The sequence below is a fragment of the Rhincodon typus genome, chromosome 5, assembly GCF_021869965.1.
Source record: "Rhincodon typus isolate 14 chromosome 5, sRhiTyp1.1, whole genome shotgun sequence".
NCBI lineage: Eukaryota > Metazoa > Chordata > Chondrichthyes > Orectolobiformes > Rhincodontidae > Rhincodon > Rhincodon typus.
Window position 1 is genome coordinate 118072436 of NC_063336.1, and position 16964 is coordinate 118089399.

Here is a 16964-nt window from a genome sequence, read left to right on the forward strand (position 1 = left end):
GTTTTGGGTCTAGACCCTTCTTCAGAAATGAAGAGTAGACCCTTCTGAAGAAGGGTCTAGACTCGAAATGTCAGCCTTCCTGCTCCTCTGATGCTGCTTGGCTTGCTGTGTTCATCCAGCTCTACACCTTGTTATCTCAGATTCTCCAGCATCTGCAGTTACTACTATCTCTGAAACATTAGAAGTATTTTATTTTTAATTTAAAATGCGAGTTAAGATATCACTTGCTTATATCTAACACTGGAAAAGAGGTTCCTTCTGGCATTTAAGAGCACATTTCCTAAAATTCATATTTATTTAAACATTCTATATTACATTATTTTAAAATAATCACTTGCTAGTTAATGCTGAACCCTAATCAACAAGTAACAGCAGGCCACAGAGAAATTCGAAGACAGACATAGTGCCAGAAATAAATTGTTGAATCCTTCCCTCTGGCTAGTTCAGGTCAAAAGATAGTACAGGGGAATCAGGTCGCAAAAAATTATTTTCTTTACTTTCTTAGGGGATGTGTGTGTCACTAGCGAGGCCAGCCTTTGTTGACGATCCCTAATTTCCCTTGTAATAACTGGCTTGCTAGGCTATTTCAGAGGGCGGCTAAGAATCAATCTCATTGCTGTGGGTCTGGTTTCATATGTAGACCAGACCAGTTAAGAATGACAGATTTTCCCTGAAAGATATTAGCAAATCGGATGTGTTTACATAGAAACAAAGACATAGAAACTAGGAGCCGGAGTAGGCTATTCAGCCTTTTGAGCCTGCTCTACCATTCAATGTGATCATGTCTGAACCTCTGTTTCAATGTGATATTTCTATTTTCTCACCATGCCCAACGACACTATTAATATCTAAAAATGTATTTAACTCTTTCTTCAATATCTTCAGTGACTTGGCCTTCACAGCTTTTCATGTAGAGAATTTCACAGGTTCACTACTCTTTGAATGAAGACATTTATCCTCACCTCAGACTTAAATTATCTACATCATATTCTGACACTGTGTCCCCAGGTTCTAGACTCCCCAGTCAGGGAAAACATTCTCCTTTCATCTACTTTTTTCAGTCCTGGCAGTATTTTATATATTTCAATCAGATCCCTTCTTATGCTTCTAAATGCTAACAGACATCTAAACTCTAGTGAATACAAGCACAATCTTGCTTTGCAGGACAGTCTTGCCCTCTCCAGTGTTAGCCTGGTGAACCTCTTCTGCACTCCCTTTAGGGGAAGGATGTCTATTGTTAGGTAACGAGACTAAAATTGTATACAGTGTGACAGGTGTGATCTCACCAAGGCCCTTGCTTCATTGCTAAAGCAAAATCTGCAACATGCATGTTTATATTTCTTCAAGAGACCATTTTGTTAAAACCAAAACAAATCAAACATGATCAATCAAGCTAGGTTTTAGTGTGGAATCTGACTCGTCTAATAATAACATCAGTTGGGATTATAACATACATATACAATGCATTCATCATTAATTGCTGCTATTCAACATCTCTGACACTGTAAATTAACAGTCACAAGCAAGGAGTTGCACGGCTTCAGGTTATGATTGCTAGAGATTCTAAAAATGTAATTTTTTTTTACTTTTCCATTCTGTCACATTTTTCTCTCTTAATTAAGTCTTACTTTTCCTCTGTTTCACAGTCTCTACCTGATTTGGCACTGTCTAATTTATACTTCCTTCCCAATCCTTGTGCAATTAGTTTCGCAAACCTTCAATTCAATTAGTTCAGAAAATGTGCAGTTGCTTGATCTGTTCACTCAGATCACAAATAGCAAGTTTTCCTCAGTGACATTACCAGCTGTCATATTCAAAAACTTAAGACCCTAAATGTGAAAGGGCAAGTCTAAGGGCAAGTGCTGTTATAAGCATTGCTGCAACAACCGATGACCCATTGCATGGATGTAATAATGATCACCAGAGGCAGGCAAGAAGAGCCATTTAATCTTGATTCATACACTCTGAAAGACTCACTTAATGAACTGCATTGATCAATCCAACTTGAGGTTTGAACACATTATTGAGGCTAAAACCTGTGTACAGTACTCAGGGTGTTCACTAATGGAAGTGCTGTTGTTAATCGAATATGGCACCGTATAGGCTGGATTATGTGCCCCTTTGATGAGTGGATAGAAACTGCAGTAGATGCTATTTAAATATAAACATGTATAAAGCCATAATTATGGACTTATTAAATTTGTGATTTGGTCTTCAATGCCCTGTTAATCATGTTCTGAAAATTCCTTTGCTGAGATGCTTTGATGACCCTCATTCCAAGATAATCTGTTAGATAACAAATTGGCTTTGGCAGCTAATTTTTGGCATTCATTTTATATCACAATAAATCAACAGATCTTTCAAACTCCACAGCAATTTAAAGATGGCAGGTTAACTGGTAACTCTGAATTAATCTATTTCATGCCTACCATATCTGAGAGCAAAATAATGCTAAAGCAAACCAACCAAACAAATTCAGCAAATTGTAAGATTTAACTGCCTAATCTGGAAAGAAACAAAACAGTTAGTTTAACCTAATGGTAACATTTTTAACACCTATTTCGGTTAACATTTGAAACTTTTGAAATGGGGGAGCAGTTGGGAAAATGATGCATTTAAAACAAAAGTAGCAGGTCACTTTTATTTATAAAATTCAACATGGTATGCAGTTTGTCACTGAATATATACATTTGGCTTTGTACACTACCTGTGGCTATGCCATCAAAAAGTGACAGTACTCGAACAGGTTTTCTCTTCTCAGCAGCAATGGGTGCAAACAACTTTGGTGGGTCCTGCAAATTTAAGCGAATAAGAAAAACCAAGAGAAATTCAGACCAATGCATGACATTATAGAAAAATCCCCTGGTAAAATAGATTGTACTAATGAATCTTCCTTGGCTAAGTTAAGTGTTTAATGAATTGTAAATAATCAAACTTTCTTTTATTATTATTTTCTTAAAGCGTGAGACAGAAATTTATGCTGACATGTGATCAACAAACTATAACCAGATGTGGCCAGAGACTATGTAGTCTTAAGTTTCCTTCATTTTTCTAGGAATGAAATGCTTCAAGGTATACACAGATCCCTCCAATCCAACCATCTAAACGCTGATCTCTGCAGTGCAATCTGGCACCCTTCTGGCCAAATTTTCCCAGATTCAATGAGATGGAAAGGAGGCAGGACAGTAGAAAAAGTGCTTCCCCACATTCAACCCACCTGAGCCCGGTCCCAGATCCACCTTCAACTATTTTCTTGAGGACAGAGGTAGTAATTACCTCAGAACAGGCCTGCGGTACTTAACATTGCTATGGTCCCATTATGAGCCTGTCCCTGCTAAGTTTTAATTTTAGTGAGGTGGCTGGATGGAGCTAAGCACAAGATCAGCTGCGAGATTACATGAGAAGGTGCAAGTTGATGAGGCACTTTACAGTCTGAGCATGGCACAGGTCTCCTACAACATGTTACAAAAATACAGTAATTCTGAAGAATGTGTTGTCAGCCTATCCTGTCCTTGGTTCCAAGCCTCCTGTTGCCATCTGAAATATGGGAAATTTAAACTTTGTCAACTTGTGCACAAAAATATCAATGTCTAAAATGTAACCATAGCAATTTGTTGGGCCATGGAATGAAGGGGATAGTAGCAAATTGGATACAAAGTCAGGTGAGTGATAGAAAACAGAGTTATGGTTAACGAATGTTTCTTTGTCTGCAGGAAAGTTTGCAGCCGAGTTATTGTTGCGACCATTGCTTTTACTGATATAGATTAATGATTGAGATCTTGGGTACATTTTCAAAGTTTGTGGATGATTTGACATTTGGAAGCATTGTGATCCATGAGGAGGACATGGACAAGTTAATGGAGTAGACAGGTGAAGTTCAAAGCACAGAAGTGAGAGGTGATTTTCTTTAGGTCTAAGGCGTGGGCATGGGTACCTCATGGGTCCCAGTTATGCTTGTCTCTGCGGGTTAGGTGGAACATTCCTAGTTCCAGTTTTACTCAGGACCCACCCACAACTCTTTCTCCAGAACATCAATGACTTCATCGGTGCTGCTTTCTTCTCTCGCCCAGAATAAGAAACATTTATCAATTTCACTTCCAATTTTCACCCTGTTCTCACCTTCGCCTGGTCCATCTCTGACTTCTCCCTTCCCTTCCTTGACATTGTTTCCATTTCTGGGGAAAGGCTGGTCACCGATATCCATTACAGACTTCCACAGTTACCTGGGCTGTACATCCTCATACCATGTAAAGACACTATTCCATTCTGTCAGTTTCTCTGTCTCGGTCACATCTTTTCTGATGATGCTACCTTCCACAGGGGGCCTCAGAAATGTCCATCTTTCTCCTCAACTAAGGATTCCCCACTATCATTGTTGCCAGGACGAACAGCTATGTCCGATCCATATCTAATACTTTTGCCCTCACCCTTTCTCTTCCTTCTCACAACACCGATAGGGTCCTCACTTTCCACTCTACCAGCCTCCACATCTAAAGGATCATAAGCTGCCATTTCCGCCACCTCCAGCAGGATGCCACTACCAGGCACATATTCTCTTCATCTCCCTCACCAGCATTTCGGAGAGACCGTTCCTTCTGGGACACCCTGGTATACTGCTCCTCCACTCCCCACACCCCCATGGCACTCTCCCACGCAACTGCACAAGTTGTAACACCTGCCCATTTATTTCCTCCCTCCTCCCACCCTTGCAGTGACCTGCCCTTCCCACAATCTAGTCTATCGTATTCGCTGCTCATGATGTGATTTCCTCTACACTGGGGAGATAAACCACAGACTGGGTGACCGCTTTGCAGAACACCTACTTTCTATCTGCAAAAATGACCCCAAGCTTTAGCTGCCTGCCACTTCAACACACCCCCATGTCCTACGGGCAACATTTCAGTCTCGGGCTTGCTGCAGTGTTCCAGCGAAGCTCAGAGCAAGCTGGAAGAACAGCACCTCATTATCGGCTTGGAAACCCTGCAGTCTTCAGGACTCAATATCGAGCTCAATAATGTTAGAACCTGGGCACCTTCTTCTTTGTCCTTTACTCACCCCCACATCCCATGTCCTGTCATGACACAGGCTGCTTTCAGCACAGCCAACTCATTTTCACCTACTTATAATCCCCACTGTCGGCTTTTCTTTCTCCATGGCAAACTACTATCCATCCATTTGTCTCCTTAACTGTCATTCTCTCTCTCTCTCTTTGGGCTCCAACTCTGCCTGTCCACTCACTCTTCTCTCCCCAAACCCCTCCCCATCATCAACATTTATACCACCTTTTCCCTAGCTAGTATTAGTTCTGAAGAAGGGTCACTGGACTTGAAAAATTAAGTCTGTTTTCTCTCCACAGACCTGCTGAGCTTCTCTGGCTATTTCTGTTTTTATATTCTTCCTTAGATAAGGAAATAAAACTGCCACAGTATTCCAGGCCTAGGTGTAGTCTCACCAAGATTGTTTACAATTACATCATGAGTTCTTTACCCTTAGACTTTAGGCCGTTTGTTATAAAGACTAAAGTACATTCTTTTTCCCTGACTGCTTGCTGTACTTACATGATAACTTTCTTTCATTTGTGTACACTGATATTCAAATCGTTTTGAATATCAACAATGCAGTCTCGCATCATTTGAAAAGTCTTGTGCTTTCCTATTTTTGCTAACAATACGGATAATTTCATATTTTCTTCATATTGCGTTGCATCTGCCAGGTTTTCTCCCCCCATTTATTTAACATGTCTGTGTTTTATTGCATGCCTCTTACAGCTTACTCTTGATCTTATCTATAGTGTACAGAGATCAATAACTTAGTCAGGAACAAGTGGTGCTAAATTGAATATCTCCAAAAAATATGCATGGGGATAACACTGTACAAAAATATTTGTTGATTGCAAAGTAGGCACCATGCTAACTTTGAACTGGCTGCTAATTTCAATAATTGCTGCATGCAGCCAGTATAAATCATGCAGTTGATTATCTGCATGCATCAAGGGGCTCAAAGTCATAATTTGCTAGCACAAGTTACAGCTAAACTGCTCCACATAAAAGGGAGCTGAAAGCCTCACACCCAAATCTCAGCTTGCATACAATGCCATGAACGGCACTGCAGCCAAACAAATTGTATGAGGCTCACTGGCACAGTGCTGAAACTCTTACAGGTTAAGATGCCACACAACCGGATACAACAAAGGTTGCATGCAAGAGAATGATGCGTACATTGGAAGAAACCATGCTGGCTTTACTTGAATGTCCAATGCTGGGCCAACAGCCAATAAGGACTGTAACCTCAGAACAAGGTGGTATACTCGAACCTAATTCTCCTTCTTAAACCATAATTGCTTCTGATTGTAAAGCATGTTTTAGATGTTGTAAGCATGCACGTTTTACTTTGCCTGCATACCCCTCATCCCATTTCAAATCTACCACTGTAGCTTTCTTCTTTCAGATACATGAGAAATGCAACCTGGCTAGGCATTGGAGGAAGTGCTGAATACAAGTATTCACTCAATTACACTTTGCAACTGAGGCTTAGTTTAGACAACGGCACAGAAGCAGAACCTGCACATGATGAGACACTGGACACAAGTGATATATAGCCAGAGCACAAGGCAAGGATACTACAAGCGTTAGCTCACCAGAGTTACTACAGAGTCCTTAGATGAGGAGTCTGGTGGGGAACAGACTACAGAAGGCAGCAAATGGTGATGCACAAAAAAAAACTGGTGCACTGCCAAGGCCTCTGTGTGATGTCATGAAGCAAGGAGAACTCCACACCAACTGAACATGGATTTTGAGCAGAGCTTGGAGTCCAAACATTTCATCAAGGAAATAATGGCCAACGTTGTTCTGTCCTTTGTGGAGTGATGGCCAATGTGGCAGCTTCCATTGCAGTACAAGCAGCAGTTATCCATCCAACCTCAGGGTGCTGCAGTAGAAGTGCAGGCTACTACATGTAAGCTGAACGCTGTTATCATGTTCCCAGCTGTGGGACTGTTAGTGAATGGAGAATTCAGGTTCCGGTTAGTGGTATCACACCTGGTTGAAGTACTTCACTGACAGCTTGTGTGATTTGGTTTCTCCCTTCTACACCCTTTTCTTCCTCACGGTCCTGCCTTCCCAGTACGTGCCATACAGCTGGTGGTAAGGCTTGGCCTTTCATGCTGGTGAGATCGTACAGAATGTGGTAGATCATCACAAAGCTAGACACTTACTCTGTGAACTATTGCGAGGTTCCTCCAGTGCAAAATGCAATTTCAGAATGCCAGTAATCTGCTTTTACATGTTTGTACCTACTTATGAGTGAGTTGCGCACCGGAGCCTTCAAGTAAGCAAGGTGATGATCTGGGGAAACACGTGAAAGAGCTCTCTTTATGCAGCAAATAATGACCCGGAACACACTGCCGATAAGAATGATAGATGAAGAGATGATAAATGATTTCAAAAGGAATTAGATGGGCCTTTCAAGGCTATGGAGATACATTAGGGAAATTACACTGACTGGATTGCTCCGTGCAGAGCTGGCAGAAACTCGATGGGTCAAATGGCCTTCTGTATATAAATGACTCTGTATATAAATGGACAGTCATCATCAACCAGTTGCCACTCTTTGGTTTGACGCGGTGGATAAATTGTAGTTGATGCAGCAGACTGCTCTGAAATAAAGGCACCATGACTGTTGCCAGGATACTAGGCACTGACTTGAAGAATCCACGTCCATGGTCACACACAAGTTGAACTTTGAGACCTTCTGGTTCAGGATTGGGGCACTATTGATAATGGGCACCCACAAAGTGATGTGCGTGTTGTTACTGTCACAGTTTACCACAGTAAAGCCTAGACTCTTAGCAAAGTCTCAAATTGTGTAAACTAAAACATCTATTAAAAAGCTGAAATGCTTGGAGAACTGTAGCAGCAGTTGGAAGAAACAACCAGAAACCAAGGCGTTGATAAAAGGAAAATACTACGGATAATGGAAATCCAAAATAAAAATAGAAAGTGCTGGAGAAACTAGCAGATCTGGCATTATCTGTGGAGAGAGAAAAAAGTTAATGCTTTGAATCTGGTATGACTCACCTGGATTTGAAACATTGAACGTGTTTCTCAACCCAAAAATGCTGCCAGACCTGCTGCTTTTCTCCAGCACTTTCTGTCCTTATATAATCCCTTTAAATTGCAATGCTGGGGGTGGGGGGTTTCTTTCCTGCTGGAATAGGGAACGACATGGATTGGAGGGTAGATAAAGTAACCTCAATATTTAACAAAGCAGACACAGAGAAAACAGGGACTTACAGACTGATTAGCCTGACTTGGTAGTTGGGAAAATTGCAACAGTCCATTAAAAAAGATTTAATAGCAGAGAAGTGACAGAATCAGACAGAGGCTGCAGGGGCTCCTGCAGTGTTCCAATGAAGCTCAATGCAAGCTGAAGGAAAAATGCCTCACTTTCCACTTGGGTACTTTACCGCCTCTAGGACTCAACACTGAGTTTAATACCTTCACAGCATGATCTCTGTCCTCCATCTGATGACAACATTTCCCCCATCCCCCATCCGTCTTGTTGGCTTCATACTCAGCAGAATGGACATTTTTTCTCAGTTTCATGCCTATTTTACATCTCCATATTTCTTTTACCTGCATGAGGACTCCCTTTTGTCTTTTGTGCTTGCATCATAACCACTTGTTTTACTTGTTCTACCTCTGCCAAAAGCATAAAAACTACCATTTTCCACCACCTTTAGTTTTAAAGAAACTTGGACTTGAAACTTTAACCATTTCTTTCTCCGGTGATGCTGCCAGACCTACTGAGTTTCTTCAGAATTTTCATCTTTTCATTTCAAATTGCCAGTACCAGCAGCATTTTGCTTTTAATATGATACATTATCAGTTATTTAGAGCCAGAGGTTGGATAGTGAGATGCTCTTAGCACTGAATGATACACCAAAACCTTGATGATTGGCAAGTCTAGAGATGAGTAGGCACTTTTAATAGGATGATTTCTATTGACTCAAATTAGGATATTTCAACATCCCAGGAGGAAGGTAAATTGCAAATTTAATTTATCAAGACAAGAAATGTATTAGATAGGGTGTATCATAATACAGGAAAACAGGTGCACTGATTGTGCCATTCATCTGCGTAAGCCTATTCATCATGATCGTGGCTGATCTGTAACTGAATTCCATTTATCTGCCTTTATTAAATAACCCCTTAATTCTAAATAACTCGCTAACTCTCAAAAATGTATCGAAATCAGTTTCAAAATTTTCAATTAAATTTCTGAATTTCCATGACTGTGCTTTTGGATATCCTCACTATATAGTGCACCTCTAGTTCTAAGATCATGTTCCTTTGTTGTGAACTTAGCCACCAGCCGAAAGCTTTCCCTCTATATAACCTATCAATTCCAGGGATTCTCCTGTTGAAGATGTAAGTCTGAGACTAAGTTTGATGAGATTGGAGTTGTAACGACCCCAAGTGGTGGGTCTGCTATTCAATTGGTAGCTGATGGAGTGGGGGGATAATATGGAGATGGGACAGCAGGGTAGTGGGCCACATTCTGGCCTGAGCAATAACTCCCATCTCTGTGCTTTTCTCAGATATGAGAAAATCTTTAAGTTCAAAGCTAAATGGACAGCTGGGATGAAGAAGGGATAGGTTGGTTACTAAAGTACTGTTACTGTTCAGTAGTTCTTTTGTAGAAAGGCTCCCTTTTTTGCATTAAATATAAATGCTTCAGTGCTGTCAGCCTAGTTCCTGCAGGTTATGGCAGGTCAACTTCAGGAGCCTCCCAATAAAATGTTTAACAAACTCCCTAATGACTTCAAGCCACCCATTTAACAAAGCAAGCAACTTCACCTCCCTCCCTCTCCTCTGTGTCTGGAAAAATCATCAATCAGAAACAGAGGCAGGAAATCAGCACCCATGCTGCTGATGTTATTTATTTTCCACTCTCCTGCCTCCAATCCAGCCTGACTTAGGATGGGAACGTCCAGCACCTCTATCATTTTTATGCCATATGTTTGCACAGCTTTAAAAAGAAAGATCATGAAAATCATACTCACAAATTCCTGGTCATGGTTATTAGCAAAAAACTGTTGGAGCCGGACTGGCCAATCCTCCCTCCGCCTTAGCAGTCCAAAGATTCCTTTATGATTGCACATGTAACAGTTCCAGGGGTCTTCTTTAATGGCTGCCTGCGCAGCACCTGGTCCAACCAATAGGTCCACACATTCCACACAGAAGCACCTGTATAAACACAAAATCGAGCAGCATCACTGCATTTGGTGGCAAGTTTGTAATTTAGTGACAAGATTGCTGGATCCTACAGCTTTGGTGGCAAAGATACTCACAGCTCCAGTACTTTCAGCAAAAAAATTCAGTGCAGATTTTATTCGTGGTTTAAGAACAAGGCCAATATAACTGAAATAACAAACTAGATTTGGCAATTCTCAACGGTGAGACTGAATAATATGCAATTCCCATTAATAGAACAAGAAATTCAAAACTAAAAGTTTCTATTTTCTACTAACAGTATTACATTTTATTAAGACTTTGCAAATGTTAATGTTGATTTTTGAGAAATAAAAAAGGTGCTTTTAACAAAAACTCTGTACAGAAATAAAAATTTAAGTTTAGCTTGCAAGGTTGTACTGCTAGTGTTTAAGTTGCATGGTGCAAATTTTTGTCTTGCTCCTGGCACTGTATTTGACTCAGAGATGAACGCCTGATCAAATACCTGCAGCATCATTAAGAGTGCTACTTAAATCTTTGTAACATTGTACAACTTATTTTGATCACCCTCAGCTGAAATAATCACTCATGATTTTGTTACCTTTAGAGTTCATTATTTCAGTTCAAACTTGACTGTACTCCTATATTCTATCCTCTGTAAATTTGAAGTCACCCAAGACTCAGGTGCCAGGGTCCTTACTCTCACAATGTCCTGTTCACCAATAGTCTGTGAATTTATTGACATACACAGGCTTATGGTCAAGCACTGCCCTGATTTTAAAATTCTTGTTCTTGGTTACAAGTTCCTCATCCATCCGCACCTTTGTAGTTTTCTCACCCCATGCAACGTTTCAAAATAGCTGTACTCACATAATTCTGGTTCCTTAAGCATTCTGATTTTTATTGTTCATTCAGCTATCAAAATCCAAAACTCTGAAATTCCCTTCCTAAACCTCTCTGCCTCTTTCTTCCTTGGAGAAGCTCTTTAGAAAACTTAAAATTACCCCAAATAAAACAAAGAACTGCGGATGCTGGAATCTGAAACAAAAATAGAAATATATGTAGAAATTTAGCAGGTCTGGTGGCTTCCGTGGAAAGAAACAGAGGTAATGTTTTAGTTCCAATGACCTTCTTTCAGACCCTGAATCTTGCCACATAAGCTGCCAGATGGGCTGACTTTCTCCAGAAATTTCTGTTCTTGTTCACAGTGACCTCTTTGACCAAGCTTTTGAACATCTTACTAAGTATCACCCTGTGGTTTAGTGCTTAATTATGAATTATAACACACCTGAAGCTCCCTATGGATGTGAATTACGTTAAAGGTGCTACATAAATTGAGCAAGGCGTGGGGGTTTATAATGTTGGCATACCGGTAATGAGCAATCCAGGGACCCAGGCTTAGACATTGTGGAAATGGGTTCACATCGCACTATTGTAGCTTAAATTTAATAAAGTTCCCAGAGTAGATGAAATTACACCTAATGTCTTAAAAAATGGTAGCCATACTCCATATACCACACTCTGAGTTTTTCATGGTCTAACGGGAATTGGACAGGATCTTCATGATGTCATTAACACCACATCGTACAAAAAGAAGGGAGAAAAGTCAAAATGCTTCAATTACTGCAGGATCACCCTCCTTTCTATTCTGTGGAAGGTCCTGACAAGAATAAAGGAACACTGTTGTGCTTAGCATTGTGGAGAAATCCTCCTATGAACCAATGCAGTTTCTGAACATGCAAAGGTACTATAGACATGGCACTTGTCCTCCAACAACTCTAAGAAAAACATTGTAAGAAAACAAAGGTCGATCCTTCACTTTTGTAGAATACAACAAAGCACCAGACACTGTGAGCAGAGATGGCCTTTGTAAAATCCTCAAAATATTTGGCTGCCTCAGTGAAGTAGTTTAATGAAAATCAATACAGAAAAGTCAAGGATGATTTGCAACCTCTCGAATTCCTTCCGAATCTTCAATGATGTGAAGCAGGGATGAGAGCTGGTTCTGCACTTATTTACCATATTCTTTGGCTTGATGCTGCTGCAGGCAACAGAAGACCTTGAGGGTATTTATTTATCCTTCTGAACCAACGGAGGTCTTTTCAACTTCAGATGGCATCGGGCTCAAATAAATATACAGGAAAAACTCATCTGACAACTTTTGTTTCTGGCTTGCTCTTCTAGTCCACAATCAGATCTGCAATGTACAACAACAGTTTTCCAAGGTGTATTCATGGGTTCTGACTCTGGTTATGTACATCGTTTAGAAGGTTTCCATCTGTGTTGCCTCTGCAGCATCTTCTACTGGCTGGACCACATCACAGGCATTAAAGCCCTGGAAACAGTTAATACCATCAGCAAAGACATTGCTCTCAGTCAGCTCACTTTGGCAACTGTCATCCATCTGGCCAAAGGTCAAAAGAAATGATGGCAAGGTCTGGCTGGGTGGCATAAGATTTTTTACTCTTTCCTGCAACGTGAACCTTATTGGATCCTGCACTATGAGCATTGTTGGAAAGACTAATACTTGTTACCCTTCCCTAATTACCTTTGAGAAGATGGTGGCAAGTTGCAGGTATACACACAATACAGTTATGAAGGGAGCTCCAAGATCTTGAACCAATAATCGTGAAGGAATAATGATCTAGTTTCAAGTAATGGCAATGTGCTACTTGGAAGGGGAATTTACAAGTGGTGTATCCTCATGCATCTACTTGTCCTTCTAAATTTTAGAGGTTTTAGATATGAAAGGTAATGTCAGAGGAATCTTGGTGATTACTGCAGTGCATCTTGCGGTTGAGACACACTGTTGCCAATGTATACTTGTGATGGAGGAGTGAATGTTTTAAGTTGATAGAAGAGCTATCAATCAAACAGGTTGCTTTGTCCCAGATGGTTTCACTGTTGGAGCTGCATCAATCCAGGAAAGTACAAAATATTCTCCCCTTCTCCTGACTTGTGTCTTGTAGATGGTGGATAGGCTTTGACAGTCTGGAGGTAGGTCATTTGACACAAAATTCCCAGACTCTGATCTGTTCTTGTATACACAGTATTTGTATGGCTAGTTCAATTCAGTTTTTAATCAATGGTAATCTCCTTGATGTTGATAGTGGGGATTCAGCAACACCATCAAATGTCAAGGAAAGATCTTAGATTCTCTCTTGTTGGAGATGGTCATTGATTGGCACTTCTGTGGTCTGAATGGTACGTGTATGAAAGATCAAAAACTTTACAGATAACATCACCAACCAAAAAGACATGTAAGAAAAGGTAGAAGGCACAGCTGGATCCTTGGGACTTCAAAGGTGGTGGCGCAGGGTCAAAAATAGAAGCCATTCACTATGATTGGATAGCTAAGAAAGGAATCAAACAAGTGATGGGTGAGGCGGTAGAGAGGGATGTGGCAACTGAGGTTGCTAGCCATGTTGCACATAAATGCAAAATGTCCTGGAAATGTATATCAAGCAATTTCTCATTTAATCACTAAGTAGGATAAAACATGCTCTGAAATTTTTAAAGCTCTAACAAAGCGGGAACAAGCTGAGAATGGACAAATAGTAGAGAGGCAAAATGTATCTAAGGATGGAAATAGGACGTGTCAAAGAGAGCAATAGATAATATTCTTTTGGGTTCTCCTTCTATGCAAGTTTGCTAGGTCCTGTTGCATCCTTAATGACCATTTCCGCTTGGCCTGCGGCTCTCCATCTATAATCTCCTCTAACTCCGCAATGCTCCAAGGTATTTTGCTCCTCTAATTCTCAGCCCTGCTGCATTCCTAAATAAAACTGATTCAACATTAATGTCCATGCCTTCAGTTGCCTGTGTCCCAAGCTCTGGATCTCCATCCCTACAGCTTTCTACCTACAGCCCTTTCCTCCCTTAAGACTCCTCTTTGACCAAGCTCTTAATCATCTGACCTAACATCTCTGTGTGCGGCTCAGTGTCATACTTTGCTCCTGTGAAGCGTCTTGGAATGTTACTTATGTTAAAGATGCTAGATAAATATTGTTGTTGACCCCAATAACACACAATACATCTAGACTTTAACCAGTTCTGAGCCCATCCCTAAACGTTACAGATTTACCTTCCCTCTTCAGCATTCCTTGATCTCCTCTCTGATAATCCCTGACTCCAGGCACTGCCAACGTGATCTCAGAACAGCAAGTTGTTATTGGAATATTATTTTAACCCTGAGAGTTGATATCCTTATCATGCATCAAAAAATACTGCAATTTTATCAATTAATGAACTGAAAATCTTAACTTCAATTTACAGATTGTGCCTGTAGTTTTACTGAAATTGTCCAACCTGACAATGTCATAATGAAAACTCAAATTAATCATAGCATAATCATAGTGGAGAATCTTAAAGTTTAAAATGATATTACAAAAGTATAGGCTACTTCAGTATTTGAGATTAATTTACACAATACATTTTCTTACATAGTAACTCAAAGAAAATTTTTCCTAAGTTGAGTGCTTACGCATAAAATTTGCCCTAAGTCTCAAATTACCTCGTTCTGACTTATCTGCACATATGATTTATATGTAGGTAAATAATGTGGTGATTTAAGCCTGTAATAGTCTGGCAATAAGTGACATATCCACACTCATATCAAGCAAAGATGCAAGATTTAACGTACAATTTTACTGCAAAATAGGCTAACTCCTGGATCATGCAGGATATGACTTGCTCTCAATTAGTCTGTCACAACCTTTGAAAGTGCATTCATCACAAGTGCATTGTGTCACAAATATTCAACAAGTGGATTGTGCATTCTGCATTTCTTCTTTTCCATTTCCTAGTTGTAGAAATCAGAGTTGATCGTACCTGCAACAATTATTGTTTCCGCACATGAGTACCTCCCTGCCCCCACAGCAGATGGTACAGTAGGACTGGTAACCGTCATCATCGTATTGGTATGCACACTCCAAGAAGCAATTCTGCAAACAACCACAACATGATTTGGAATTTCATGACCAACAATTCAACTGTACTTTCTTTAGCCTTCAGTGCACCTCATAATCATTGTGAGCTAGTGCAGTGGTGCTCACTTCCGGATTGTCTGTGCCATTCTGTGCTTGATTTCAATCACACACTTAGATTCTTCCACCACATTAAGCTTTAATACCAATTCACACTTGCATTTTAAAAGAAAAAAAAGTCTGACTAAATAATAGCATTCTTTGGGGTGGCCTGGTGGCTTTGAGGTATCAATATGCCACATTACAGAGTTTCAGAATATGGGTTCAGGCCTGCTAACCTGCTGGGGTATCTTGAGATGATAAGTAGAGACAAGGTACTTCCCAGCAGGAAGAGAGGGAGAATCAGAGGTTAAGTAAGTCTGTGGTGCTCTCAGGCACTTCCTAGAAGCCAACTCAAACACTGACTTTGGTCGAGGCCTGAAACAGATTACCGACCCGTCCTTTCAGTCAGAAAATGGTGGGCGATGACCTAGAGAAAGGAAAAAAAAGAGGGCTGAGAGTAGACAACAATTCTCTTAAAGAGACCTGCCCATGGTGGTGGAGGAAAAGGAAAGGGATGCATTTATATGTGTGTAACGCACAAAGACAGATTTGAAACTACTGCAGAAAAATAATCAGAAATGGTAACGTTATTTAGTTTGTCCCAGAGGCAGTGAGTTGACACAAGCACGTGAAATATAGACATGAAGGAGGGGACAATCTCACACAACCTGAGTACCTCCCACTTTCACTTTTCATTTCACATCTGTGTCAAGTAAGTAACCATCTCCTAGAATCTATGGAAGAGACTTACAACCAGTTATTAGTTTTTAATTAAGCTTATTTTAAGCCCCATTCTGTGTGGCATGCATTGCGGTGGGGAAGTGGAAAATACTTTCTATTTAAAGTATTTTCTGTCCTCCTCACCTAATATAAACCCTCATTAACCCTTTGAGTACTTGCTGTGCCTTGCAGCTTTCACAATGTGTACATTGGGCCCTATTTTCAAACCTTTTGCTGCTTATGTCATTCGCAGAGTGTTTGTTTTGGGCAAGTTGCGCTTGCAAAGATTTTACTTTTTTCTCCCTTTTGTCTGGGACACAGCACATTGCAGTTGCACAAAAAAACTTCTGCAAAGGTTTTCTGCAATTTTTGGAGGCAATTCCCGTAGGATTATCGCACTGAGGATGCGATATTCGAATCTCATAAACTGCCACAAATTGTCACGTTTGCGTGAAAATGACTTACCCCAGTTTTAACTTGCCGTAAGCCCTGCAGAAACAAGAAACATACATTAAAATAAAAAAAATGTGAATGTGTTTCACAAATGACAAGGCATGTGTAGATGTCTTGGGGAACAACAATGCACAAGAAATAACTTTGCATTCTGAGGTGGTCATCTTCCCAAATGTTAGTGATCTTTGCAGGGCCTGCCATTGTCTTCTGTTTCCTTTTATTTTCCTTCAGGATTTTCCTGGTTCATCAAGATTAAAAAGTGTCTTTTTTGATTTTCTCCAATAATGTAATTGAAACATGATAGTGCAAAAGGTGGCACTGGAATAAAACTTGGTTCAGCAAGATGCAACAGTGCGCAATTTTAAAAACATCTCAAAAATTTTCAGAAGGAAAATTTCACAAATGTTCTGCAGTACATCTCTGCAAGCTAAGCAGCCATTGCGCAAACTAAAATGCAAACTATTGAAAATAGGGCCCATCGCATTTCACACAAGGTGATAATGTATTGTTGAACATTATAAAGTAATTAACA

At 40.2% G+C, this 16964-nt stretch overlaps 1 protein-coding gene across 7 annotated transcripts in view; it reads right to left on the bottom strand.

The window, feature by feature from the left end:
• Positions 1-16964, bottom strand: part of dnmt3ab (DNA (cytosine-5-)-methyltransferase 3 alpha b) — a 115960-nt gene that overhangs the window by 77363 nt on the left and 21633 nt on the right. For 6 of the 7 annotated variants that reach the window (XR_007262078.1, XM_048596633.1, XM_048596638.1 and 3 more), the window contains exons 5-8: positions 16445-16468; positions 15063-15175; positions 10064-10247; positions 2708-2792 (exon numbers count right to left, since the gene is read on the bottom strand). Coding sequence is in view for 6 of the 7 variants with exons in the window: in XM_048596633.1 (XP_048452590.1) it covers positions 2708-2792; positions 10064-10247; positions 15063-15175; positions 16445-16468 (406 nt within the window). In the remaining variant the exon portion in view is untranslated. The remainder of the gene's footprint in view (positions 1-2707; positions 2793-10063; positions 10248-15062; positions 15176-16444; positions 16469-16964) is intronic. The other variant, XM_048596634.1, reaches the window with a different exon arrangement.